The sequence below is a fragment of the Phocoena sinus genome, chromosome 15, assembly GCF_008692025.1.
Source record: "Phocoena sinus isolate mPhoSin1 chromosome 15, mPhoSin1.pri, whole genome shotgun sequence".
Classification (NCBI taxonomy): domain Eukaryota; kingdom Metazoa; phylum Chordata; class Mammalia; order Artiodactyla; family Phocoenidae; genus Phocoena; species Phocoena sinus.
Genome location: NC_045777.1, coordinates 66,068,056 through 66,081,456, shown reverse-complemented (window position 1 = coordinate 66,081,456; position 13,401 = coordinate 66,068,056). Strand labels below are relative to the sequence as shown.

General features: G+C 43.8%; 1 protein-coding gene across 1 annotated transcript in view; it reads left to right on the top strand.

The window, feature by feature from the left end:
- The window catches only part of DNAH3 (dynein axonemal heavy chain 3), a 193,652-nt gene that overhangs the window by 147,798 nt on the left and 32,453 nt on the right, over window positions 1-13,401 (top strand). The window contains exons 48-51 of the mRNA XM_032605510.1: window positions 92-257; window positions 2,284-2,500; window positions 4,703-4,885; window positions 8,776-8,974. Coding sequence (XP_032461401.1) covers window positions 92-257; window positions 2,284-2,500; window positions 4,703-4,885; window positions 8,776-8,974 — 765 coding nt within the window. The remainder of the gene's footprint in view (window positions 1-91; window positions 258-2,283; window positions 2,501-4,702; window positions 4,886-8,775; window positions 8,975-13,401) is intronic.

Here is a 13,401-nt window from a genome sequence, read left to right as displayed (position 1 = left end):
TACCCCACCAGAATCCTTGGAAAGACCTGCCTGTCCCTTTCAGCCTCCTTGACTTGGAGAAAGAGAACTAACGAAGTCCACTTTTCATTAGCCATGAGTCCGATTGGGGACGCCTTCCGGAACCACCTGCGGATGTTCCCTTCCCTGATCAATTGCTGCACAATTGACTGGTTCCAGTCTTGGCCCACAGATGCCCTGGAATTGGTAGCCAACACATTTCTAGAAGATGTGGAGCTCGATGACAATATTCGGATAGAGTAAGTGTTAGCTGCATTTTAGTACGGCAACCAAATATTTCAAATGAAAATCTAGATATTGGCTCTATTCTTGTTGCTGTTTCAAAACTTATCATTTTATGTATAGAAAATGTCTTATATTTTTAAATCACATTTAGATATTTAATAAAACACCTTTGCTGAAAGAGAATAACATTTCGTTGTTCAGAATTGTCCTAGAGATGCACTGTTGTCATAGCTATGAGAACCTGGATATAATACTATTGCTATTTCAATAGCCTTAGGGCATGCATTCTCAAGAGGGGTGATATTGCTGCCAAGGGGATGAAAACTGGTTCTTGTGAGGATTCTTTGTTATGAAAATAACTTACTCTTTTTTTGTATAAAGCACAGATATACAAACGAAAAAAAAAAAAGCACTGAATTTTGGCTACAGTAAGAGAAGGGTTAAGACTGTTGACCACTCTAGGTGTCCCATGAAGGCAGGGGTCATACATATCATTCTTGTATACTTCTGTGTCCTTAGTGCCTAGCAAGTGCCTGGTACATAGTAGGTTCAATTATTGCTTATTAAATGAATGAATAGAAAATGAAGAAATAGGTAGCGGTCAGAATATTCATGGCTTTTAAGAACTTTGAACTTTGTTCTCTAGGCCAGAAGACCCTTAACCTGGGTCCATAGGCTCGTGAACAGAATTCAGAGGGACAGTGAATGTGAGTGGGGAAAAAGTACATCTTCATTTTCACTGACATCTAACTGATACTTTGCATTTCTTTCAATGAATGTAGGCAATAAACCCCAGTAGGACTGTGTGACTTTGTTACCAGAAGGAATCACCGTTATTTTCATAACTCATTCAGTCATTACAGATGCCCCAAATATATCATTTCCTTCAAAATGATGGTAGTTGTTAGATCTGCTGTCCAATCTTACTATTTAATGCCACAGTCGGCAAATGATGATCCATGGGCCAAGTCCTAGTTCACAGGCAATTTTCATAAATAATGTTTTATTGGGAAACAGCCATGCACACTACAATGGCAGAGTTGAATAGTTGCTCTTGAGACCATGTGGCTCACAAGGCCTAAATTTTTTTTTTTTAATTTTTGGCTGTGTCAGGTCTTAGCTGAGGCACGTGGGATCTTGGTTGAGGCATGTGGGATCTTTCGTTGCAGCGCATGGGCTCTTTGTTGTGGCTCACAGGCTTCTCTCTAGTTGTGGTGTGCAGGTTTTCTCTCTCTAGTTGTGGTGCACAGGCTCCAGGGTGCATGGGCTCTGTAGTTTTGGCATGCGGTTCCAGAGCACATGGGCTCTGTAGTTTTGGCATGCGGTTCCAGAGCACATGGGCTCTGTAGTTTTGGCATGCGGTTCCAGAGCACGTGGGCTCTGTAGTTTGCGGCACACAGGCTCTCTAGGTGAGGCACGTGAGCTCAGTAGCTGTGGTGCGGGCTTAGTTGCCCCGCGGCATGTGGGATCTTAGTTCCCTGACCGGGGATCAAACCCACGTCCCCTGCATTGGAAGGTGGATTCTTTACCACTGGACCACCAGGGAAGTTGTCCCACAAAGCCTAAAATATTTGCTATCTGGTCCTTACCAGGAAGAGTCTGCTGATCCCTGATTTAATGCATAAATAAAATCACACATATTACTATATCATAAATTTGGTTTTTAAAATATTTTGAAAACTCTTTCAACATAATTGGTTTCCTTTGTAACCCTCTATATATTATATTATGCATTTTAAAACATTATTCTGCAAAGTCCAGAGTCTTCACCAGACTGACAAAGGTTAAGAACTCCAGCTTAAGCCCCGGTGAGTCACAAAAGTGATTAAAGATAGAAATTACCTAATCAAAGATCATTCTAGTAAGAATATATACTTCCCCAATCATTGTCGAGGCTCTGTTGACATGCTTCACAGAATTTGGGATTCTAGTGGGCCATGGTGAGCGGCTTTCTCACATCCTCACATCTGTGAACCGAGGCCGTACTGGATCTCTCTGGAGCAAGTTGGGCCTGCCTAACCACCTTTGTGTCCTTGGCAGGGTCATCTCCATGTGCAAATATTTCCAGGAGAGTGTGAAAAAGCTGTCGCTTGATTATTACAACACACTTCGCAGACACAACTACGTTACCCCCACGTCCTACCTCGAATTGATCCTAACCTTCAAGACACTCCTGAATAGGAAGAGGCAAGAGGTGGATATGATGAGGAACCGCTACCTGACAGGCCTGCAGAAACTTGAATTTGCTGCTTCACAGGTGAGCGCTGCCAAAATAGTACAGGGACAAAGGGGTCCAAGACCGATTGGATGCGGTAAAGCACTTGTTCAGGTGCAGAAGTCAAGAGAGCACCAAATAAAATAAAGACAGCCTCTGACCCTGTGCTCGCAGAACTCACCTCACTTGCTTGGCCTAAACCCAGCCCTGTCTCTCTTTAAGATTTTGATGTTTTGTTCATCATGGATCTTTTTGAACTAATTTTAACTTTTTACAACATTACAGTAAAATACTGTTTATCTTGAATACTGAGTTCTTTGGAGCCCCCTTAAATTTTGTGCCCAAGGCAAGTGCCTTACCCACCTCACCCTTGCCCCGGCCCTGGATACTCTCATGGGGAACTGGGCAGAATAAGGCAGTGGTTAAGAGCAGGGCCTGGACTCAAATTCCAGCTTTATAACTTATCAGCTGTGGAACCTTGACGATGTTATTTCACGTCTTAGGGCCTTAGTTGCCTCTTCTATAAAAAGAAGTGATAACAACAGTCTTCACTTCACAGGGCTATTATGAAGATTAAATGAGCTGACACAAGTGTAACCCTTAGCAAAATGCCTGGCATTTAAATTAGTAATTGATTTGTGCTTGAGCCGCTTGACACAACCATACTAAGACATGGATTTTCAGCACAATAAAGAACTAAGGAAGGGATATATGTATATGTATAGCTGATTCACTTCGTTATAAAGCAGAGAGTAACACACCATTGTAAAGCATTTATACTCCGATAAAAACGTTAAAAAAAAAAAAGAACTCAGGCAACTGAATGGTTTGCAGTAGGTTGACCTGTCAGTGAGTATAGCAGACCCACCAACATGCAGCACAGGGATGGGAAAGAACATCAGGGGTGCCTGTGTTGCTCTGCTCCTGCAGTTGCGGGGTCCAATTCAGGGTCCTTAGCTTTCAGAGAGATGTTGAAAATTGGAGTCTATCCAGACAAGGGTGAGCAAACTGTGTTGAGCAGCAAAATGACCTGAGACAGTCTAGACCAGTAAAGAGAATGTGGTGCCAGTTAACATTACTTGAGCCCTACCACGTGCCTGGTGCTGTATAAGAGGAAGGTACTGTTATCACCACGTGACGCACAAAGAGACCAAGGACCCAGAGAGGCCAGGCAACTTGCCCATGATCACACAGCTTCATGAGTAGCTGGTGCAAGTTGTGAGGCCAAAACTGAAACTTAGGTCTGCGTGACTGCAGAGTCTGTGTTCCTAATCAGGCCAGCATGCTATGCTTCTTCTCTCATGTGGGCTTTCTGTGGACAGTGGGTTCAAGGTCATGAAACTCTCTTCAGATAAGCATCTGAGCTGCCTTAGAAGGCAGAATCAGGACCAGTGGGGAAAAACTGCCTGGGGGTAAATTCCAGCTCCTTATCAGGAAATCTAATGTGTTCAGCTGCCTGAAAAATGGCCCAGCTCCCCTGAGAGGTGGTGAGCGCCTCACCGTTAGGAGTGTTCAAACAGTGGCCAGAAAACTACTTGGCAGAAAACTACTTTTCTAGAGAGCATCAGACTGTTGGGAAAAAATGGCCTTGAAAGTTCCTTCTATCCCACCTCTCTCAGTCATGTATGATTCCTTCACAGCCTTAAAAAAATGTAGAGCTTTTTTCCTCCTAACTTACTTTTGTTCTGTCTTTCACTGCTCCCAACACTAGAGTGTAGGCTCAATGCAGGAGGAATATCTTTTTTTTTTTTTTTTTTTTTTTTTTTTGCTGTACGCGGGCCTCTCACTGCTGTGGCCTCTCCCGTTGCGGAGCGCAGGCTCAGCGGCCATGGCTCACGGTCCCAGCTGCTCCGCGGCATGTGGGATCTTCCTGGACCGGGGCACGAACCCGTGTCCCCTGCATCGGCAGGTGGACTCTCAACCACTGCGCCACCAGGGAAGCCCCAAGGAATATCTTTTTTTTAAGTGTTGTATCTTTAAAAAAATTTTTTGTTTACTGTTATATGTATAGTGCCTACCACAGGGCTTGGTAACTACAACACATAGCATGAACTCAGTAACGAAATATTGAAAGATCAAAGAGAGAAACTCCAGCCAACAAATATGTACCCAGTACCATTAAAATCATTCGTATTTTCTGCGTGTGTCATAGGTTAGAGAATCGTTTCAACTTTTGCCGGCCATGCCATTTTCGGCATTGACGTAGCTGACCCTGCACCCCTCCCACCTTCCTCTCCTTGTTAGGTGGCCGTCATGCAAGTAGAACTGACTGCCCTCCAACCCCAACTCATTCAGACCTCTGAGGAGACCGCTAAGATGATGGTGAAAATTGAAGGGGAGACGCGAGAAGCCGATGCCAAGAAACTTCTGGTGCAAGCTGATGAAGAAGAAGCCAATGCTGCTGCCGCCATTGCTCAAGGAATCAAGGTATAAACTGCTGAGAGAGAAGAAAGGGAATCAGCATTTTCAGGGTTCATCTGTTATCTCACTAGAGCCTAACAAAGTCTTGCAGAATATGCATGGTCATGCCCATCTTGCAGGGGAAAAATGTGAGGCTTGAAAGGATGCTTTCCCAGCATCACATAGCTAGTAAATGACACCTGGCTCTCTCCAGGAAGCATTATTGTTTTACAAATACTCTCCATCTCACTCAGCATCAAGTCCCATAAGCCCCAACAAGATCTAACCTTATCTCTTATTACTTTCCCCTCATTGACTCTTCTGGCCACACCAGCCTCCTAGCTATTCCCCAAACAAACACTAGGCATGTTCCCATCCCAGGGCCCTTGCACTGGCTGTTCCCTCTGGCTATCTCCTAAACCTCAATCATGTTTTTGCTCAAATGTGGCTGGCATGTCATAGGTGTGGAGTAAATATTTGTCAAATGACAGATTGTTGAATCTAGAGGACCCCATTTGAAGGTAATTCTTATACCAAAGAAGAACAGTCCTGGGAAGGGCTTCACCTATATTCAGATATTAAAAGAAAATCTGATTAATGTTCATGTTATATATTTCCCCAAGCACCTTCAAGTATACGGTTCCATTATCACAATGACTTTGGGCTTACTAATGACAGCCATCAATGTCTAGAAGTCAACAACACTGAGGTTCAGTGGTAAATGGACTTTGCAGAGCCGCACAGCTAGTTGCTGGGATCCGACTCCAAGGCTCTTGGCACTTGGCTGAAGATGCTTGTCCCTGTGTCTCCACTTAGCAGTTAGAAATTGCTTCTGACCATTCTTCAAACAAGAGCTTGCTTCCAAATAAAATGGTTTGCTTACATTGGTCGATTCTTTTTAAGCTAATGGATCATTTCTTTCCCCCGTAACAAGGATAATAAATGATGTCAGGAGTACTGCAGAGTTGATTACATTTCATCTGCAAGCACTGTGCTTCACACGCCTCAAACGGCCCTGCTGCTCTGTGCACTGCTAAGCCACAGAGATCATTTTTATTTTATTTTTTGGGGTGTTTTTTTGGGGGGGGCCTGTGTCAGGTCTTAGTTGTGGCCCACACGCGGGATCTTCATTGTGCAGCGTGTGGGCTCCAGAGTGTCCAGACTCACGCGCTTCTCTCTAGTTGTGGCTGGGAGCTCAGTAGCTGCGGTGTGCGGACTTAGTTGCCCCACCCTGCGGCATGTGAGATCTTAGCTTCCCGACCAGGGATTGAACTTGCACCCCCTGCATTGTAAGGCAGATTCTCAACAACTGGATCACCAGAGAAGTCCCCACAGAAGTCATTTTTAATTATAATTTTTTTATCATAGAAACAAATGGTGTCATAACACATACAAAAGAATTTTTAAGAGCTCAACTTTAACACCTTTCCAATTTTCCAAGTTTTCCTCTAGTTCCTGTCTATACACGTGGATAGTTTTGGTATTGCAATCATAGCATAATTGTGATTTGCTTTATGCTTTTTAATTTCCTTAACAGCTTATCACAAATGTTTTTCCAAAATGTCATATAATCATTTTAATGACCATTTTAAGTAGGTGCTTCACCTATCAAGTAGCCATTCCCCTATTGGGCATTGAGTCTGTTCCTTCCTGCCTTGTTTTCAGTGTTTCCAGAGTATCAACTGGAATCTCTCAACAGAGCTTTGGAGTTTTAAAAATGCAAATGCCCAGACCCCACCCAGACTGAATGAATCAGAATCTCTGGGTGTGGAGCCTGACCATGAGGATGCCCTAAATGCTCCTCAGTGACTCTGATGCAGAGTCAGGGTTGAGAATCACTGCTAGAGACAATGTTACAATTAGAGGCCTTCTGAGTCACTTAACAAACAAACTTGCTAGAATCCAGGCCTTACCCTTAGGAAAGAAGCAGAGCTACCGGGCCACTAGTTGTCTGGCACATTATAAGAAAGTGACCCAGAGCTATCAATAATAGGACACCAGGGGCACCTGGGATGGTTGAAATCTACTGAGAATCCAAAGATGTAGCTGAGCCAATCCCTGTAGTCTCCTCTGCCACCAAACCCTTTCTGAAGCTGGTCATGAGAAGCAGCAGGGGGCAGCTCTGGTCCTTCCCCTAGTCTTGCACTCGGGCACATATCCTAGGGCTGAAGGAGGGGCAAACTAAATTGCCCCTGGGACTGAGCCATTCTTACCATCCAAAGTAGGACGTTCCATTTTGATACTGGGGACATCTAACGTGGCTCATCTGGGGGTGGGGGTTAATATAAGGAAGCCAAATAAAACCTTGCTATAAGTTTATAGGAAAAGCAGAAAACCTAAAATAAAGAATCCATGATATACACAGGCGTGTATATATACACATGTGCACACACCTGTATGTAAGAAGGTGGAACCTCCTTTATTTTGTTTGCTTATCACAATAAACGTGCAGGACATAGACTTCAACACATGCTGCTTTTAACATTCTCTTTAGAAGTTTCACTTCAGTCATGGCTGTGTGATCAGTCCCTGCGCTGGGAGACTAACAGAAAATTCACTGAGTGGGGAGCCAGGGGCCCAGGATTGGAGCTTGGCTCGTTGACTAACCAGCTTTGTGACCTTGGCTAACTCATTTTACCTCTCGAGTCCTCGTTTCATTGTTGTTGTTGGAGGAGCATTTGGTAATTGAACTGCTAAATGCAGTTGTATTTGCAGGGGATTGGGTCCAGCCCTCCCCACCCCCCTGGCCCCTGACCCCACAGATACCAAAATCCGCAGATGCTCAAGCCCCTGCAGTCTGCCCTCTGGACCCGTGGTTCCAAATCTACAGGTACAGAGGGCCAACTGTAATCTATGAAATTCTGAAATCTTATAATGTTAATCTTCCCTTTTTTAAAAAAAATTGAGATATAATTCACATACCATTAATATTCACCTTTTTAAATCATGCAATTCAGAGGTTTTGGTATATTCACAAAGTTGTACAACAATCACCACTATCTACTTCTAGAACATTTTCATTACCCAAAAAGAAACCTGTACCCATTAGCAGTCACTAGCCATTTCTCCCTCTGCCTAGCCCCTGGCAACCACTAACCTACCTTCTGCCTCTGTGGATTTTCCTTTTACGCACATTTCATGTGAATGGAATCATAGAGGAGGTGGCATTTTGTGTCTATCTGGCTGCTTTCACTTAGCATAATGTTCTCAAGGTTTATCTGTGTTGTTGCATGAATTGTTACTTCATTTCTTTTTATGGCTGAATAATATTCCATTATATTAGCTTTGTTTTCAAACAAAGAAATAATGGGCAAAACATATACGGTCTGCTTTTCCCAGAACTCACTACCCAGCTCTAATCTCTGTCCCCATTCCTCCTCCTTAAAGTCTTGCCTTAAACTCCACCCTGTCCCCAGCTCCACCCCTACCCCATCTCTGAGCTACAGTGCATCCCAGACCCTCACCCCATCTCTGACATTCTCTCACCCCCCATGCCTTATTCTTCCCCAAACTTGCCCTAATCCCCTTCCCATCTGTCACTCACCCCTAGGCTTCATTCTTTACTTCATCTTCTCAACCCATCCTTGATCAATGGGTATGAGGTCACTGACTGCATATATCTCTTGGGAATTCGTTAAAAACCAAAAGCATGATTTTTTTAAGATCGCAAAACCGGTAAATTCTCAAATGTCCAAGGCATCCAAACCACAGCTCCCAAATGCATGCATGCTTCCCTGCTGCCTGTGAGAGCCACCCTCGCCATGCAAACCTACGGCAGGGAGCAGTGTCCTGGAAGGACACTGGGGCAGGAGGCACCTCTTCTCACTTCTGCTGCTTCCCCCAGGAGCAGAGCTTGCTTCACCCCCGGTGTGCCGGGCACGAGGCACTCACCCCTTCTGTCTCTGTACTGCCTGCAGAACGAATGTCAAGGGGATCTGGCAGAGGCAATGCCGGCTCTGGAGGCTGCACTCGCTGCACTGGACACCCTGAATCCAGCAGACATCTCACTGGTGAAGTCGATGCAGAACCCACCAGGTCCTGTCAAGCTGGTCATGGAGAGCATCTGTGTGATGAAGGGGCTGAGGCCAGAGAGGAAGCCGGACCCCAGTGGCAGCGGTAACCACCCCCCAACCCCGCACCCCTCCCGACCCAGCGGCCTGCACGGGCTGTGCTCCCCTGGCAGGAAGGCTGCCAGCACCCCCGCTCATCCGGCCCCAGGCCTGCAGGCAGTATCGTGGTGTCTTGGGGGAAATAAGAAAGGCACCAGGATGCGTGTGCGCTCACTTGTGTTTCTTCACCATCCTCTCTCCTCTCAGTCAGTAAGGAAAATGCAGCCATCTTTGGGTGAAGCCAAGCTCAGTCAAGGCCCCTGCCTACAAATCATTACAAAAATGAAGGTCATAGAGACAAGAGGACTGATAGAGAGCAAGCACACAGAGTAGTGTGTGGGTGAGAGGAAGAGAGAGAAACAGAAAGAGCTAGAGAGAGAAAGATAAAGGAGAAACAGAAAAAGAGACAGACACAGAAAGAGATACCCAGAAGAAAAAAAATTAAGAGAATGAGACAGAGACAGAGACAGAGAGATGGAGAGAAAGAGATAGAGACTGAGAAATAAATGGGGAGAGACCCAGACACCTAGACGCCTTCATATGCATGCACATAGACACGAAGAGATCCTGAACAGGGAGAGGGAGGTTGGGAGGGAAAGAAATCAGGAGGGAGAAAGACAAAAGGTGGGGAGGTGAATGAGGGAGGGAGAGACTCTTACCATGTCAGATACAGAGAGACAGAGAGAGAAAGATATGGGCGGGAGAGAGAAACAAACAAAAACAGGCAGAGAGACAGAAAAGCTGAAAGTGAGAAATGGAGACAGAGACCCCCAGAGATATAGAGACATGAAAATAGAGAGTGAGTGGGAAGAAAAGAGACCAGAAAGAAGAGAGACAGAGACAGGGAGACAAAGACACACAGAGAGAGAACAGGAGAGATCTGGGTTGGGGATGGGGTGAGGAGGAACAAGAGCTGCTGGTGAAGGATTAGAGGGAGAGAGACAGGGGCAAGGGAGGGAAAGACTGAAACTGATGGGCCTGAGGAAGACAAGGAAACAGAAACTTAGAAGAGGAGAGAAAGGAATAGGGGAGGGAAAGAGGAAAGCTTATATAATCAAGCCTTAGAAGCATGAATAGGTGAAAATTCATTCTTAAAATCCAAATTAGATGCAGGATCTTGCAGTAAAACCAGTGTCTTAGAATTGAACAAGGACTTTATAAACCATCTCCAGTGATATTTCCTATCTTTTGAATCTTCATATCCTTCAAACAGTCCTGCTGTTCCTCCATTCCTTCCGATGTGTTAGAAATTTCTGATCCCTCATTTGGGAGACTCTGGCTTCTGCTTCCCATTGTTTATCATTCCCTCTTCCTTGGCTGGTTTCAGGCCAAATAACACATGAAGAAATGCAAAGGTGATCAGGATTGACAAGCAGGGAGCAGACATTACAGGAGACTCCTCTAGGGAAGCAACTGAGGTATAATCTGGCTGCACCCTGGAATCACCTGGCAGTTTAAAGAATGCTAAAGCCCCTGCCCCCACTCCTAAAGATTCTTATTCCTTTGGTCTAGGGTGTGGCCTGAGCATTAGTATTTTTCTTAAAGCTCCCAGGTGATTCTAAGGTGCAGCCAGGATTGAGAACTGCTGAGATACGCAAAGCATGGCCAGGTCACAAAAAATCAGTTCTCTTCCTGGATCATTGATGGTGGGCACAGGATGCATCATTCACCTTTCTTATTTTAAAATTGAAATGAATTTTGGGTGCTATTCATGTAACCCACAGAATTTAGCCAGTACATTGGGACGGAGCAGAAGAGCAATTAAATTAGTTTTGGGTACCTTGAATTTAAACAAAGCAGATCATTTCCTAGAATGCAAACAAAAACTTTCATGGGAAATATTTCTTTGGTGTCTAAGCTTGCTTTAGGAATAGGACATATTTGACCTGTTGTACCTAATATGATATCTCAAGTACAATTTTTTTTGATGAGCCTGAACTTGGCAAGGGTTTATAATTACCTGAGTCAAAGAGTTTGACTTTTTTCTAACACATTAACAAAAGGAGCACTGCCCTGGGACGGGATCTGGGCTCACTCATTCGTTAGTCAGCATGAAGGCTGCCAAGGTGAATAGGGCCCTGCTTTGTTTCTGGGCAGACCAAGGACAGCCTTCTGTTTTGTTGCAAGTCTGCAAGCTGCTTCCCCCACCCTCACTCTTTGTCTGGAGACAGCCTCACTCACTTACTCACTCACTAGAAGGACTGATTCATCACAAGGACGGCCTAATGTGCTCCATCCGACCCACCTCCCATATTTGAAAAAGAATATTCAAAACACATACCCATGGATCCGGTTGCCCTCTTCATCTGTGACTGGGATAAGGGGCAACATTCATTCAATACATACTGAAAACTGATAATTAGGCACTGTGCCAGATTGTAGTAAACACAGAAGGAGCATACAAATGTTTTAAAATGTATACTTGATTTATTATATTATGTTAGTTTTTGAGTGTACAGCATAGTGACTCAAAATTACTTTAGATTATATGCCATTTAAAGATATTATAAGGGGACTTCCCTGGTGGCACAGTGGTTAAGAATCTGCCTGCCAATGCAGGGTGCACAGGTTTGAGCCCTGGTCTGGGAAGATCCCCCATGCCGCGGAGCAACTAAGCCTGTGCGCCACAACTACTGAGCCTGCTCTCTAGAGCCTGCGAGCCACAACTGCTGAGCCCGTGTGCCACAATTAACGAAGCCCACATGCCTGAAGCCCATGCTCCACAACAAGAGGCCACCGCAATGAGACCATGCACCACAACGAAGTGTAGCACCCGCTCGCCACAACTAGAGAAAACCTGCGCGCAGCAACAAAGACTCAGTGCAGCCAAAAATAAATAAATAAAATATAAATTTTTTTTTAAAAATTAAAAAAAATATAAAGTTATTATAGGAATAAACCTACCTAAGGAGACAAAAGACCTGTATGCAGAAAACTATAAGACACTGATGAAAGAAATTAAAGCTGATACAAACAGATGGAGAGATATACCATGTTCTCGGACTGGAAGAATCAACATTGTGAAAATGACTATACTACCCAAAGCAATCTACAGATTCAGTGCAATCCCTATCAAACTACCAATGGCATTTTTCACAGAACTGGAACAAAAAATTTCACAATTTGTATGGAAACACAAAAGACCCTGAATAGCCAAAGCAATCTTGAGAAAGAAAAATGGAGCTGGAGGAATCAGGCTCCCTGACTTCAGACTATACTACAAAGCTACAGTAATCAAGACAGTATGGTACTGGCACAAAAACAGAAATATAGATCAATGGAACAGGAGAGAAAGCCCAGAGATGAACCCAAGCACATACGGTCACTTTATGTTTGATAAAGGAGGCAAGAGTATACAATGGAGAAAAGACAACCTCTTTAATAAGTGGTGCTGGGAAAACTGGACGCTGCATGTTAAAGAATGAAATTAGAACACCTTCTAACACCATACACAAAAAGAAACTCGAAACGGATTAAAGACGTAAATGTAAGGCCAGACACTATAAAACTCTTAGAGGAAAACCTAGGCAGAACACTCTGACATAAATCACTGCAAGATCCTTTTTGACCCACCTCCTAGAGGAATAGAAATAAAAACAAAAATAAACAAATGGGACCTAATGAAACTTAAAATCTTTTGCACAGCAAAGGAAACCATAAACAAGAGGAAAAGACAACTCTCAGAATGGGAGAAAATATTTGCAAATGAAGCAACTGACAAAGGATTAATCTCCAAAATATACAGGCAACTCATGCAGCTCAATATCAAAAAAACAAACAACCCAATCCAAAAATGGGCAGAAGACCTAAATAGACATTTCTCCAAAGAAGATATACAGATTGCCAACAAACACATGAAAGGATGCTCAACATCATTAATCATTAGAGAAATGCAACTCAAAACTACAATGAGGTATCACCTCACACTGGTCAGAATGGCCATCATCAAAAAATCTACAAACAATAAATGCTGGAGAGGATGTGGAGAAAAGGGAACCCTCTTGCACTGTTGGTGGGAATGTAAATTGATACAGTCACTATGGAAAACAGTATGGAGGTTCCTTAAAAAACTAAAAATAGAATTACCATATGACCCAGCAATCCCACTACTGTGCATATACCCTGAGAAAATCATAATTCAAAAAGAGTCATGTACCACAATGTCCATTACAGCACTATTTATAATAGCCAGGACATGGAAGCAACCTAAGTGTCCATTGACAGATGAATGGGTAAAGAAGATGTGGCAAATATATACAATGAAATATTACTTGGCAAGAAAAAGAAATGGAATTGAGTTATTTGTAGTGAAGTGGGCGGACCTAGAGTCTGCCATACAGAATGAAGTGAGTCAGAAAGAGAAAAACAAGTACCATATGCTAACACATATATATGGAATCTAAAAAAAAAAAAAATTCTGAAGAACCTAGAGGC